Below are 15,750 nucleotides of genomic sequence, written 5' to 3'. Positions count from 1 at the left end.
GCATTAATATACTAAAGTGCCCAAAGTATTCATATGTAGTATTTAATAATGAATCATTTTTATGTGTGTTAAGTAGGGCTGAACGATTTGGGGAAAATATCTAATCGTGATTTTTCCAACTAATATTGCAACTGAAATTTAAACTGCGATTTTTTTTTATAAATCGAGATTCAGGCCTGATTTATTTTGGCCAAGAAGACCAGAATGTCCACCTTTTCTGGCTTGAGGCTCGACCCCTGAACGTACTGTGCCAAACCGCCAGTAAGTTGTGGTTGTGATGTCACAACACAGGGAGGTTTGGTTGCCTCTGATTGGTCTAACTCATCTACAGGCGGCTCATAAGCTCTTATTAGGTGCAGCGTCCCTCTCTTAAAACTTCTGTTTTTGCAATTGTGCTCACTTAAAGATGGTTCTTTAGTAAAGACAATGGTTCTGTGTAGAACCATAAACACTCAATGTCTTATCTGCACGCTTAAAAAGTTCTTTGCATGGTTCTTCAGATTTATAGTGAATGTGTTATATATGGTTCCATATAGCACCTTTTTGAAAATGATTTTATTTTAGCACCAAAATGTTCTACTGTTGCAAGCTTGATGTTGTAAACAACAGAAGAACCCTTTTTGGTGCTATACAGAACCATATTCAACACAATCTCCATCAATCTGAAGAACCCTTTCACCATGCAGAGAACCATTTAGCATACAAATGGGTCTTTGAGTGTTCATGATTCTATATAGAATGACTGTCTTTACTAAAGAACCATCTTTTTTGGGGAACCTTAAAGAACTCTCTTTTTAAGAGTGTCGGCTATGATTTACGAGCGAAGCGATGTGGCGATTACCAATAGGAATTGAGCAGCGTAGTACACACTTTAACCCTGCCACTGTGAAACATTATGCTCAATCTTTGGTTCCTAGGTAATTGTTCCTACTATAGGTGGAATAATGGTGGTGGTGCGTTTGTCTCAAATAGATAATAATAACAAAGATCAAATAGACACAGGGATTAAATAAAAATAAGCACACCAGCGATTTCTCACCAGGATTCTTATTTGTGGTGAGAATGCATCTGATTTGTGCTTGGTGTCAGTGAAACCATGGCAACCAACGGTCAGTTAGAGTTCAGAAACACCCACAGGCGATGAGTGATCAGCATTTTGGGCGACAAGAGGCAAAAAGTCGCGGTCGGTGTGAACGTACGGTTAGACTGTATGTCACTATCTACTCTTCTTGCTGCTCTCTCTCTCTCTCTCTCTCTCTCTTTCTCTACCTCTATCTCTCTCTATCTGCCTCACATTCTCTCTCCCACTCAGTAACAGCTGGCTGATGCGGATGAGTCACGCTCATGATTTCATGCTGTAAAGCGAATTGCAGACGCGCTTTAAATATCCAGCCTCGCTTTCTTCAATGAGCTCTTTGTTCCTCGGTTATTAAAATGTCACTGCCGGAGGGCCGACTTTACCGCCTGAACTCAGCACGGCAGCAGCGATAACAGCGCTCGCGCTACTGACTGCATCTTTAACTCTGCTGCAGCAGGAAGTGTCTTTAACTCCGGCTCAGCGTACAGAACAGCAGCAGCACCGCCGGTGCTGACTGTATAGGGTCACCTCCGTAACCTATTTTTACTTTTCATCCAATCATAATAAAATATTTCCTGCTCTGCATTAAAGCACAGATATTTCAGTATAATCTGACGTTATTATTTCGTGTTATTACTTCGTTGTTCCACAGAAAGAAAAACGTCTTTTACATTTTTGCCGTGTTTTTGTCAAAGCTGGCCTTTTAAACAAACAGGAAAAGTCTGATAACTTGAACCTCCCAATGTAAAGTGAAAGTAAATGAGCTGAGTGTATCTTTAAGATGTTAGCAGTGATAGCAGCACAGACTGTTGATTGCATCTTTAACTCTGAGGTGTGAGCTGTTAGCAGCACTGCCTGCTGACTGTATCTTTAACTCTGAGGTGTTAGCAGCATTAGCAGCACTGCCTGCTGACTGTATCTTTAACTCTGAGGTGTTAGCAGCATTAGCAGCACTGCCTGCTGACTGTATCTTAAACTCTGTGGTGTTAGCAGAGATGGCAGTACTCACGTCGGGGCTGGGAGCGGGTCAGCGTGCTCTGGCCCTGGTAGCCCTTAGCCAGCGAGCTGTGCTGTGTGTACATAGAGTAGATGGAGCTGGCCGCCAGCGTCTGTGGCTTGTGGAGGGTCGGGGGGGTGACGGCTCCTTTCCCTGCTGACCCCTCCACACTGAAGGGGCGCACGGTGGCTGCTGGCAGGGTGTCTTGTTTGGGGGGTAGGGGCAAGGGCAGGCCATGATGTGATGGGGGCAGTTGAGCCCTCTGGCTGTGAGTGGATGGTGGCGTGAGCTGGGGGGCTGCTCTGGCTTTGCCTGGGAAAGTGCCGGTGCTGAAGCAGGGCTTAGTGAAGTTGGACTGCTTTGCTGGTTTGCTGGGCACCGGAGGAGGCACCTTCCCAACACACTGGACAGACAGACAAGAAACACAACGCTTTGTTACAGAGGGCAGTTTGGGAATGAAGCCCTTAAAGGTACAGTTTTCTATCTGCTGCATTACAGTCGATTACCACAGTACTGTCTTCTGTACCTAGAGAACAGAAAGCCTATTACAACCACACTTATAACAGAAGCCAATGGGCAGCTGCTTTAGCATCTATATATATATATATATATATAGAACCAGAATATTCTGAATATTTTCCAAAATATAAGGAAATCCATCAAAAGTGTTTGTGGCAACATTGGGTGCATAGGATTAAATTACAAACTAGGTCTGCCAACTAAAAACAGCCGCTAGTTTAAATTGAATTTAGGCGACAACAGAAGCCAAAACGACTGAGCTGAACAAAGTTTACAGAAAAGACAACTAAATGATGGTGAATGACGAGGCTGAAGTTCACTTTTTCGCCAACAACTTCTTATTTGAGTTTGAATTCCATTCCACCCTAAATGGTGCAGCTGGCGCTTACCTGCTGCTGCATTTAAGGTGGAACAGCAAATTCCAATATGAAGCTGGCGTATAACAAGTCAACTTCAGCCTTGTGGTGAAGGTTTCACTTGTTTTACCTGCAGAAGCTGTTAAAATCAGTCAAACAGAGACGCTGTGTTTCTTTTGTTCTGCTACCATGGGGAAAATAGTTGTTTCGCCTGCTAAGTTTCTCCAGTAAGAGTTTAAGTCGCTGTTGTCGGAAGAAAACCTCGTATCTCTATTTCTGACGTTTTTCAGTTTTTGACATAATTTGAAAATACCTGTTGTTCTTTACATTGTATGTAAATTTCATGATGGATGGATTAAAAGAAATGACTCAAAATGACTTGGAAAAAGTCTGGTTCCATTGACTTACATTAAAAGTAGAGTATGTTTTTTCCTTCTCCTGAAAAGTTACCATTTTGGAGATACGAGGTTTTGTTCTGACAACAGCAAAGTGCTGAAGGCAAATTGATGCTGACGCTTGTTTCCAGCTTATGGAGGTGAACTTGAGCTCTAGCGCGTCTCTCGTCTTCCAAAATAAAATAAACCGAGCATAAACACAGTGACAGACATCTGACGACGGTGCTGTTCATTCAATTAACGGCAGGAAACGAAGTCATTCATATGAAAAGTAACCGACAGTGTAGCCGTCTGCAGTCAGACTCTCCACGATTCTTCCACTTTCACGAGTCTTTTCGAGTCACGACGCTCAAGTGCGAGTCAGAGTCCGAGTCACTGGTGTTGAAGTCAAAGTCTTTCCCAAGTCTTTCTCGGTTTTCAAGTCGAGTCTAAAGTCAGCAAATTCGTGACTCGAGTCCAAGTGATATGACTCGAGTCCACACCTCTGTCAGACAGTAAATAAAATGGCTACATTCGTGTCGTAGTCACTGTGTCTCTACGTTACTCTATGAAGACCGATTTTGCAGAAAGCCAATGACTTTGTTTACTACGTCATTGTACACTTATGTTTAGTCTTGTGAGATGAATCATTAATCTGGCTTAATCCTGAGACAAAACTGTTTCTATAACATGTTAAATACAGTTGTGTGCAAATGTTTAGGCACCCCCTGGTCAAATAGCGTTTGGTTGATTCTCTAAGTGAAAATAATTCAACACATCCTGTATAGAAAACTCACTACTGCACATTTTAATACAAACACTGTTTATTTGCTGAATTTGACATCTTAAAAAAGAAAAAAAATGAAATGTAGCTCAGCAAATAAACAGTAATTGTATATTAAAATGTGCAGTGTGTTCTCTGTAGAGGATGTGTTCACTTGTTTTCACTTAAAAAATCAACAAAAACGTCATTTGACTGCAAAGTGTTTAAACTTTTGCATACGACTGTAACTTCAAAAGCAGAGGTAGTTAAGTAGTTGGGCATTAAGCAGCATGGAGCTTGATGGTCATTTCTCAAAGGAAAGGAACATCTCATCTGTGTGTGTGTGTGTTCTTGTAGTGCTATACTTGTGAGGACCCCATGTCCTCACTATGATAGGAACATATTAAATTATTACTCAAGTGAGGACATTTTGCTGGTCCTCACTGGCGCATGTGTTGTTTTCACCACAATTACTTTGTTTATTTGAAAACTAAAAGAGCAGAAAAACTGCCTTTTGGATACTGAGGTTAAGGTTAGGGTTAGGTTTAGGTGTACTGTTACATAGCTACAGTAACACAAAAATCAACAGTCCATGGATGTCCTCATATGTATAGCAAGACAAACGCGTGTGTGTGTGTGTCTGTGTGTAGTACCTGCCCATCCCTCAGGAGGTCCTCACTGCTCTGGTTCTTCCGTAAGGGAAGCGGTGGTGGCTTCACATCAGCTTCAGGGTCTGCACAAACGAGGAAGGCACTGTTAGCATTGCATAACTGTTGACCGCTGCAGCCCACAGTATAGATCTGAATGGACATTCTGCACACAGGGAGCTTTTCTCAGTTTTCCCAAGTGGAGCTCAGCCAAGGCATGTCTGGTGTCTGAGGTTTGCTTCTTTAGTTTTGCACTGGAGCTACAAGGCTAATGTAGCTAACAAGGTAACTGGATGATTGTACAAACTGCATAACATACAACTTTCCATCAAATGGACAGATGTAGGCAGCATAGCGAAAAACAGACCTGGAAACCTGAATTCTGTCTGTACTTTTGTCCATTTTTATAGATAACAGTGTGTCATACACTCCTAAAATAGATGTTTCTTCAAGGGTTCTTTAGTAAAGAAAATGGTTCTATATAGAACCATGAACACTCAAAGGAACACTCTGCATGATTAAAGGATCTTCAGATGGAGAATGTGCATAAATGTGCTATAGATGGTTCTATATAGAAGCTATTTTGAAAAGGGTTCTCTGTAGCACCTAAAAGGGTTCTTCTGTTGTTACAAGCTTGACATCGTCCTTTTTAGTGCTATATAGAACCATCTACAGCACATTCTCCATCACCTTTCATGAAGCAAAGAACCCTTTAATCATGCAAAGGGTTCTTTGAGTGTTCATGGTTCTATACAGAACTATTTTCTTTACTAAAGAACCCTTGAAGGACCATCTTTTTTAAAAGAGTGTACAGTGGAGGATGAAGGCTAGCATGTGTGTCCTCTGATACATGTGAACATACCACATCTTTTTAAACTGCCGCTAACGCAACGTCACTGGACAGCTCAACACGCTTGGAGGAGACTGCTAACCGCTAATTCTGTTATGTCAGCTAACAGATGCCTGGTGATGATGGTGGGAGAGGGAGGACCATCCTACCCCCCAAAGAGAGCGAGAATATGCTTTTTGGGACTCTGTGGCATCGCCGGGCATCAAACTCTCGATCTTCTGACAACTTCAGACACCAAACACGTCTTGACGACTGAATTTGATCAGATATAAGTTGTGCTTCATGAAGCATCCTCTGCCACTGTGTGTTCTAAGCGTGTTTGTTTATGTGTGTGTGCTGGTACCTTTCTCTGTCGAGCCGTGGCTACTCATTCGCGGCAGTGTGGAGGCGTGGCCACGCTGGGACCCGCCCACACTGCTCACCTCAGCGCTGGAGCTCCAGTCAGAGAGCTTGGAGATTTTGCCTGCCTGGAGACCTGAGGGTGAAAAAGGGAAGGAGCCGTCGGTAAAGGAGGGAGGGGTTTACAGTGGCACAACACTTACATGGAAATAACGATGACAATAGAAGTGATAAATTACAATTAAAATAGCCTCTATGTATATATATATATATATATATATATACACTATATAGGTGCACTTTGTAGTTCTACAATTACAGACTGTAGTCCATCTGTGTCACTGCTGGACTGAGAATAGTCCACCAACCAAAAATATCCAGCCAACAGCGTCCTGTGGGCAGCGTCCTGTGACCACTGATGAAGGACTAGAGGATGACCAACACAAACTGTGCAGCAACAGATGAGCTATCATCTCTGACTTTACATCTACAAGGTGGACTGGCGAGGTAGGAGTGTCTAATAGAGTGGACAGTGAGTGGACACAGTGTTTAAACACTCCAGCAGCACTGCTGTGTCTGATCCACTCAGACCAGCACAACACATACTAACACACCACCACCACGTCAGTGTTACTGCAATGCTGAGAATGATCCACCACCCAAATAGTACCTGCTCTGTAAGGGTCCACGGGGGTCATGAACACTGAAGAACAGGGTAAAAGGGGGCTAACAAAGTATCAGAGAAACAGATGGACTACAGTCTGTAACTGTAGAACTACAAACTGCACCTATATAGTAAGTGGAGCTGATAAAATGGACAATGAGCGTAGAAACAAGGAGGTGGTCAGAATGTTATGCCTGATCGGTGTACATAGACATTTTAAAAATGTTACTTAGTGATTATTTATATTTATTTTAATGTGCCCCCCAAGTCATGGTTATAATAGACTATTCCATGTTGTTATGTGATGACACAACTACACAAAGACAGACTGGTATGAACAAGGCAATTAAGCTGTAATCTAAATAGACTTAATAGAGTGACTTAAGTAAAGAAATGTCCGGAAATACATTAAATAACCTTATAATAATCTTTTAACAATGAGAAATATTAACAAAATCACAAAAAACATAAAATCTTAAATTAGAGATCTGTTTTTTGTGACATTACACACATGCTTCCCTGCCTTCCTTTTAATGGTGTACTAATGCTGGCAATCACCATAGACACCATAGCAACCACAGAGCAAAACCTTAGCAACCATCTAGGATACCATAGCAACATCCTAGCAAACACCTGGGGATATCATTGCATCCACGAACAGCACTAACAACCACTTGGAACACTACAGCAACCACCTTGCAACACTCTAGCAACCACATTAACCACCTACAAACACCACAGCAACCATCTGGAACCACCTGCCAAGTATCCACCAGGGATACTATAGTAACACCCTAACAACCCCCCCTAGCAACCACTTGAAATACCACTACAACTACTTAGCCTCCCCCAGAAATACCATAGCAACCACCAAGCAACATTCTATTAAGTATCTCTCAATATTGGCAGATCATTTCACTTGTTTCAAGCACTGTTCCTTAAAACAAGCAACATTATCCACTATTATAGTAAAATTTCACGAAATAAAATGACTTCGGTCGAAAATGTCTAGAAACAAGTTTAAGAATCTTATAAATTTTTTATTACATTATAATATTCTTACAAATTCTTACTGCTAAGGATCTGACTATCAGCTCTGTATGCATTAGCCTCTAGTGGCTAAACTAGCAGTCAGGATAGTGGTTGTATGATGCGTAATGCATGCTGGGTATTGTAGTGGGACAGCATGGATGGATGAAAAACACATAAAAGATATAAATTCACGAGGGCTGTGCTACAGAATATTGCGTAACACAAGAAAATATCATTAAAGCTTCTTTTAGGCTGAACTGCCCTTTAAGATGAGCTGCATTATCAGCTGTTTGTTAAAAACTATTTATTTCATTTTTGAATTCCAAACTGCACAAGCCTTATTTCAAATATGCGAATAAGTAAACAATATGAGTTTGGACACTCATATATGTATCTGAATCGCCATCTGATCATCCCTACTGTTACTTAACCATTGCACCGTATCTGTGTGTGTGATTGGGAGTGAAGAGCGCTGCTGTGGAGCGTACCGGTGGGTTTGGCCAGTGGTTTGGGCAGTGTAGCAGTGCCGTCTGGGTAGGCCGGCTTTATCAGGACCTCCTGTCTGGGAGGAAGTGGAGGAGGGGGGCACTGGATATATGGCCCAACTGCGGCTACTCTGGACTGACCGACAGGAGGCTGAGAGCTGTGGCCGTCAGTTGGCTGCTGGAGGAGGGAGAGCAAGAGAAAGAGGGAGGTGAAAAAGGAAAATGCACATTTTCAGTAAGTCTTATGGACGTGAGTGCTAGCAGACCAGAATATATCGAAAACACTGACTTTGGAAAATTTCTACAATTTTTGACTTAATATTTGACTTAATATGTCAAAGATTGAATTATTTTCTAAAGATTTTGATTTACTGTCTCTAAATGACAACATATTTTCTCAAAAATATTACTTATTCTCATGAGTTATTCAACTAAAAAAGCAAGCAATCTGGCTGTAAAATATAAATGATATTGACAGGCTACTTAACACATAACTTATATAACTTAAAAAATTGAAAGAGAAAAAAATGAGAACATCTTGTTCCCCCCCAATATTTGCGTTTAAGAACATTTTTATGGACTTTTCAATGTATGTCATTACATCATTCATAATTTTTTCCCTGCAACAAACTTGTACTCTCCCTACGTGGTCAGCAGCACTGTGTTGTCCACTCACAGGGAAGTTCTCTTTCTGCTGCAGAGCGGCCTTCTTCTTCCACAGCCGCTCGCGAAGCTCGGCCACTCTACGGTCCATAGCGGCCACTTCCTGTGTGCGTTTGCTCAGGCTTTCTCTCTGCTGCTGCAGTTTAGCACTCTGCTCCTGGTTCAGCTTATTCCTCAGCTACAGAGAGAGAGACAGAGAGAGAGAGACAGAGAGAGAGAGAGAGAGAGAGAGAGAGAATATTTTAATCAATAGTTGCCAATGTAAACATCCTGAGATTACACACTGATGACACTCTCTGCCTTAAAATTTGGGTACCACCACCTAAAAAACCCTCCCAATCACTAGAGATACCATAGCAACTACCTAGCAACACCTCAGCAACCATCTGGGATACCATAGCAACTGGTTATCAACATCCTAGCACACACCTGGGCTATCATTGCAATAACAACCTAGCAACTACTTCTAACAGCATGAAAACTGCCTTGCACCCTCCAGGGATACCATAGCAACACCCTAACAACCACCTTGGATACCATAGCAACCCACCTCGCAACACCCTAGCACCACCTGAAGTACCACAGCAACCACTTAGCACTGACCAGGAATACTCTAGCACCCACCTAGAAAGACCCTTGCCAAGACCTTGGATAACCTGAGGACCAACCTCGCAAAGCCCTAGCAACCACCTGAAATATCGCTGCAAACCAGCTAGCAACACCAGAATAACCACCGGTTATAGCAACAACACTCTAGGTGTTTTTATGGGTTTGTGAGGAGGTTGCTAGGTGGTTGCTATGGTATCTTGCGTAGTTTCTAAGATATTGTTTTATGTTTGCTATTCTTCTTTGAATTGCTTTGTCTGATAACTTCTCCTGTAAATTTCAAAATATTGACATCAAACGAAGCAACTGTTTCTTCCTAAGTTTTTCCCACAGAAATCCAAGCACCAAGCAACCATGCAATACCAGAGCAACCACTTAGCAACACCCTACCAATCACCTGGAACACTACTACAACCATTTAGCAACTCCCTAGGATTCCACTCTTATCACCTATTAACACATTTGCACCAAGCACCTAACAACCCTAAACACCCTAGCAACCACCTGGAACACCACCTAACAACAGCCTAACAACCACCTGAGATACCACAGCAACATGTAAGCTGCATCCTAGCAACCACCTGGGGTGCCATTGCCACCACCCTACACACTTAAAGAAGATCAGGGTTTTTTTAGTAGAGCCAATGGAATATATAGAGCTGTATTTCTATAAAATGGTTCTTTGCATTATGAAATGGTTCTTCAGATGGGGAATGTGTTACATATTGTTCTATATAGAACCTTTTCGGAAATGGTTCTATATAGCAACAAAAAGTGTTCTGCTACTGATAATGATGATGTCAAACTTGTAACAATAATGAGCCCTTTTGGTGCTATTTTTGAAAACATTTAAGCCTGAAATGGTTCTATACAGAACTCTTGGTTCCATTAGCTCTAGTAAAAAAACCCTTGAGAAAAACTCTTGTTTAAGTGTGTAGCCTACTGAACTCGGGACACTGCGACCTTTATTACACAATGAATATCATTTAAAATGAATAATGCACTTTAAATTCATTGTGTGCTACAGGTTGAATGGTCCTTCCATAGAAAAACATACGCAGATAAACCTTGTCTGTTGTTCTCTATCTGAGGCGATACGTCTGAGCGTCCGCCATGTTGGAGAGGTCAAGATCCGCTTGTGATCAAACTCACTTGTATTGAGAGACGAAGAGTCTCAGGATTAAATCAGCCACAACTTCCTTATTACTCAACCGATTTTCACCAGATTTGTTTAGTTATAATCCTCAGACACAGATTAATCTAGTCTGCACTGACGGCTCTCGGTAGCTTTTATATCTTTAATAAGTGATCGTGATAATTAGCCGTCCGGACCAGCAGGAAAGTATTCAGTCTGCACCTGGCGTTAAAAACCGAGTTTAGCGCGAGAAACACAAACTCACACACATCAGCAGATCCATCAATGTGTGAATCACTTCTAATCTTAATACACATAACAATAAAATAAACCCCCAAAACACAGTAAGAAGGACGAAGCTAAAGTTGGCTCCTGTTCGCCAGCTTCTTGTTTGAGTTTTCCTGTTCCACCTTAAATGGTGCAGCCGTCACTTTCTGGTGCCTGAAGCTGCACCATTTAAGGTGGAACGGGAAAATTTGAACAAGAAGCTGGCTGATGCACCATTTAAGGTAGAACAGGAAAATTCCAACAAGAACCTGGCTGATGCACCATTTAAGGTGGAACAGGAAAATTCCAACAAGAAGCTGGCAAATAAGAAGCTGACTTCAGGTTTGTGTAAGAAGGTGCTAACATTAATCTATTATGAACATCTACACGGATTAAGGAATGCTGTAACTTACCCAGCTACACAGCTTTAACCATCACTGTAAATAAATAACTACTACATAAAGTTAAGATGCCCTGAATAGACTAACAAATGAAATAAGCTTAATGGTACTGCAGTCCAGCAGCGATGTTGACCGCCCCAAAATGGCGGCGCCGTCGTTTGTGCCTGGCTGGACCCAACGCGTCAGCTAGGTATGTATATCTATGGGTTCTCGTCTAATCTCACAACAGTAACAATGAAAGCTGTTTTCAGAGAATGGACCGGTCACTGATGCTTCAGCTACTGTTTGTCTAAATATGCTTACCCCAATAAATCTAACTGAACTTAGCTGAAATAAACCAGTTAAAGAGTGAACAAGGAAGACGAGAAGTATCAGAGTGTCTCAGTGGACGGATCAATGACCTGCAGCTCCTTGTAGAGTCGCTCGAGTTCCCCGGCCGAGCTGTGTCCACTCTCGTCAAGTTTGCCCTGGCGCAGCATCTCCAGCTGCCGGCTCAGCTCCTCCACTCTGGACACGGCCATCACCAGCTCCCTCTGCTTCTGCTGGAACAGCCCGTTCATCTGCTCTATCTCCTCCACTACAGGGCGAGAGAGAGAGAGAGAGAGAGAGAGAAAGAGTAAGAGGAAAGATTCCTGACTCCACCCATCAAAGATGACTGCATAAATCTGGCTGGTGAAATATAAACAGTACTGTGCAAAAGCCTTTTATTTATTTAAATTCCAGTCAAAACGGCCAAAAAGCACAAATGACTCATTTTTCAGTGACAGCAAAACGCAGAAAACATATTTACCAGAAAATTACACAGAAGCCTCAACCACTAAATATTACATCAGCTTTTTATAATCTTTATCCACACTTTGCCTTTATTGCAGCGTCCATTCTTTTCAGGAGACTCACACACTTTCCCACACTTTCGAACACATTGTGATGTTGAGGTCTGGACTCTGGAGTGGTCAGTCCATTGTTCAGCTTCTTTGTTTGATCTGTCCGTCTCCTTTTCTCAGTGAGGTTCTTCACAAACAGCTACACATCCTTTCAGACCCACAGTGCTGAGTCGTCTTCTCACAGTGGAAGGATGGACAGAAACACCTGTGGATGTTTTCAGATCTGAAGCAGCTTGATTTTCTCCTCTCTCTCAGAGATGAAAGCTTTAAGTGCTGTTTATCTGATGGGGGCAGTTTTGGTGTCTACCAGGTCTTCCAGGTGGTTGCTAGTTTCCAGTTTTGGAAACTCTTGTTTTTTCACTTTCCTTTGATCTTTTAACAATGTGGTTATGCTATTTTAACATTGATTAATTCCTTCTTTTCCTTCTTTCCTTCCTCTTTTGCAAAAATGAAGTGCAAAAAAGAGAGAATAAGGGAGTTTTCAGTAATGATGAAACTTTCTCTCCAGTTCATTAGCTGTAAATCTCATTTGCTGAAGTTGATGAACTGCTCAGTGCTGGCTAAGCCTCATTAATGATGCTATTAGAATCATATCAAGCCAGTCAAGTCAGAGCTTCCACCTCAAATACAAGACTAAAATATCTACACTTGGTTTTTTGCTACACCAGAAACATCAAAACTATGAACTAACACACGGCAGTTAAGCAGCGACTAACAAACAAATCTTCTATTATAGATTCTTCAGTGTAGCCCCTCTTTGCCACCACACTGGCTGCTCAAAACTACTTGTTGTCTTAAAGATTAAAAAATTCTTGAATTCATATTAAAGGTTCACTACTTCTGTAGCCACAGCCTGTAACGTTCTATCTTTTAACCCCCCCACCCCCGACCGTGTGTACTGTGCTGGAGGTTCTGACCCAGTTTGCTGTTGCTGAGGCGCTTCTGTTCCACCTGGCCCTTCAGCGCTCGGACCCGCCGCAGTTTGGCCTCCTGGTTCTCGGCGTTCTCTCGCAGCAGCCGCAGCTTCTCCTGCTCCGACGTCTGCTGCTCCTGCATCTTTAGAAAGCGCAGCCGCTGCTCCTGCAACACGAATGAACAAATGCAGCGAGGCCACGGTAAAAATACAGCTTATGTTCAGATCCTGCAGTTACAAAAAATACTGCTTATTGCACCTTTAATGCCATGTTACAGCATTAAAGGTGCAATAAGCTGTGTAACGTTATGGCATTGAAGGTTCTGTAAACTGTATAACGTTACAACATTGAAGCTGCGATAAGCTGTATAATGTTATTGAACTAAAGCTGTATAATGTTGCATTAAAGATACAATAAACTATGTAATGTTTGGCATTAAAAGTGTAATATGTTATATAATGTCATTCCATTAAAGTTGCAATAAGCTGTAAAATGTTATGGCATTAAAGATTAAATAAACTGCATAATGTTAAGGAATTAAAGGTAAAATAAACTTTATAATGAAGCATTAAAAGTGTATTAGGTTGTATAACGTTATAGCTTTAAATATGAAATAAGTTGTTTATTATGGCATTAAAGGTAAAACAAGCAGTATAATGTGGCATTAAAGGTGAAATAAACTGCATTATGGAATTAAAGGTGAAATAAGCTGTGTAATGTTAAGGCATTAAAGATGAAATAAGCAGCATAATGCTATAGCATTAAAGCTGCACTATGCTGTGTAATATTTGGCATCAAAAGTGTAAAAAGTTATATAATGTCATTAAAGGTAAAATAAACTTTAGAATCAAGCATTAAAAGTAATTCAAGTTGTATAATTCTATAGAATTAAATATGAAATAAGCAGTATAATGTTGTGGCGTTAAAGGAGAAATAAGCAGTATAATGTTGTGGCGTTAAAGGAGAAATAAGCAGTATAATGTTGTGGCGTTAAAGGAGAAATAAGCAGTATAATGTTGTGGCGTTAAAGGTGAAATAAGCAGTATAATGTGGCGTTAAAGGTGAAATAAGCAGTATAATGTTGTGGCATTAAAGGTGAAATAAGCAGTATAATGTGGCGTTAAAGGTGAAATAAGCAGTATAATGTGGCGTTAAAGGTGAAATAAGCAGTATAATGTTGTGGCATTAAAGGTGAAATAAGCTGTATAATGTGGCTTAAAGGTGAAATAAGCAGTATAATGTGGCGTTAAAGGTGAAATAAGCAGTATAATGTTGTGGCATTAAAGGTGAAATAAGCAGTATAATGTTGTGGCGTTAAAGGTGAAATAAGCAGTATAATGTTGTGACGTTAAAGGAGAAATAAGCAGTATAATGTTGTGGCGTTAAAGGTGAAATAAGCAGTATAATGTGGCGTTAAAGGTGAAATAAGCAGTATAATGTTGTGGCATTAAAGGTGAAATAAGCAGTATAATGTGGCGTTAAAGGTGAAATAAGCAGTATAATGTTGTGGCGTTAAAGGTGAAATAAGCAGTATAATGTGGCGTTAAAGGTGAAATAAGCAGTATAATGTGGCGTTAAAGGTGAAATAAGCAGTATAATGTTGTGGCATTAAAGGTGAAATAAGCAGTATAATGTGGCGTTAAAGGTGAAATAAGCAGTATAATGTTGTGGCATTAAAGGTGAAATAAGCAGTATAATGTTGTGGCGTTAAAGGTGAAATAAGCAGTATAATTTTGTGGCGTTAAAGGTGAAATAAGCAGTATAATGTTGTGGCGTTAAAGGTGAAATAAGCAGTATAATGTTGTGGCATTAAAGGTGAAATAAGCAGTATAACATTGTGGCATTAAAGGTGAAATAAGCAGTATAATGTTGTGGCGTTAAAGGTGAAATAAGCAGTATAACATTGTGGCATTAAAGGTGAAATAAGCAGTATAATGTTGTGGCGTTAAAGGTGAAATAAGCAGTAAAATGTTGTGGCATTAAAGGTGAAATAAGCAGTATAATGTTGTGGCGTTAAAGGTGAAATAAGCAGTAAAATGTTGTGGCGTTAAAGGTGAAATAAGCAGTAAAATGGTGCACTAAAGGTGCAATGAACTCTATAATGTTAAGAATGACTCTGTCAACCAATGAACTCTGCAGAATTTTTGAAAAATCGGTGGATCTCCCCTTTACAGTGTGATGGAAAATGAGACAAATGAAGTGTAACAGTTCACACCATGATTTCAGCAGCGTGAAACTGAATCCATCTTCAGCCCAGTCAGTGGGAGAACTAAAGAAAAGGCTGTAGAGGTTATGGCTCATTCTCAGCCATTGTGCTTTAGCGCAGAAAGCTTATCCGCAGGTTTTATGAATGCTGTCTGAACACGGTATTATGACTGAGAAAGGAGCTAAAAATGCTATAAATCTCTCTGAGCCTTTTAGAAACACTTTGGGGAAAAGCCCCTCCCACTGTCTCCGAGGGCGAGAAGTGCACCTTGTTAGCCAGAAGCTCCTGCTGGGCGTTTATCTGCTGCTGCTGCCTCGATGCCATTTCCTGCAGCTCTGACAGAGTGATGTCCATACGAGGGGGGACAATCTACAAAAAGCAACACATCCATATTTGTATGTACAGAAAGTAGGAATAGGTACTGTATCAGAGCGTATCGTTCTGTACTGTATTGTGCTGTACAGGGTGATTCAAAAAGATTCATCCGATTTCAAAGCGCCATATTTTTTCAACCGTGAGGCGTCTAGGAACCAATCACAATCTAATTGAAAGAGGGGGTCATAGAGTTTC

The 15,750-nt window shown here is 41.0% G+C and overlaps 1 protein-coding gene across 2 annotated transcripts in view; it reads right to left on the bottom strand.

Moving 5' to 3' along the window:
* The window catches only part of tp53bp2b (tumor protein p53 binding protein, 2b), a 58,848-nt gene that overhangs the window by 7,000 nt on the left and 36,098 nt on the right, over positions 1 to 15,750 (bottom strand). The window contains exons 5-12 of one of the 2 annotated variants that reach the window (XM_036565215.1): positions 15,448 to 15,549; positions 12,978 to 13,140; positions 11,578 to 11,753; positions 8,781 to 8,945; positions 8,108 to 8,282; positions 5,928 to 6,059; positions 4,741 to 4,820; positions 2,088 to 2,478 (exon numbers count right to left, since the gene is read on the bottom strand). In XM_036565215.1, coding sequence (XP_036421108.1) covers positions 2,088 to 2,478; positions 4,741 to 4,820; positions 5,928 to 6,059; positions 8,108 to 8,282; positions 8,781 to 8,945; positions 11,578 to 11,753; positions 12,978 to 13,140; positions 15,448 to 15,549 — 1,384 coding nt within the window. The remainder of the gene's footprint in view (positions 1 to 2,087; positions 2,479 to 4,740; positions 4,821 to 5,927; positions 6,060 to 8,107; positions 8,283 to 8,780; positions 8,946 to 11,577; positions 11,754 to 12,977; positions 13,141 to 15,447; positions 15,550 to 15,750) is intronic. The other variant, XM_036565217.1, reaches the window with a different exon arrangement.

This window comes from Colossoma macropomum, unplaced genomic scaffold (genome assembly GCF_904425465.1).
Source record: "Colossoma macropomum unplaced genomic scaffold, Colossoma_macropomum, whole genome shotgun sequence".
Taxonomy (NCBI): Eukaryota; Metazoa; Chordata; class Actinopteri; order Characiformes; family Serrasalmidae; genus Colossoma; species Colossoma macropomum.
This window is presented reverse-complemented; position numbering and strand designations above follow the sequence as displayed.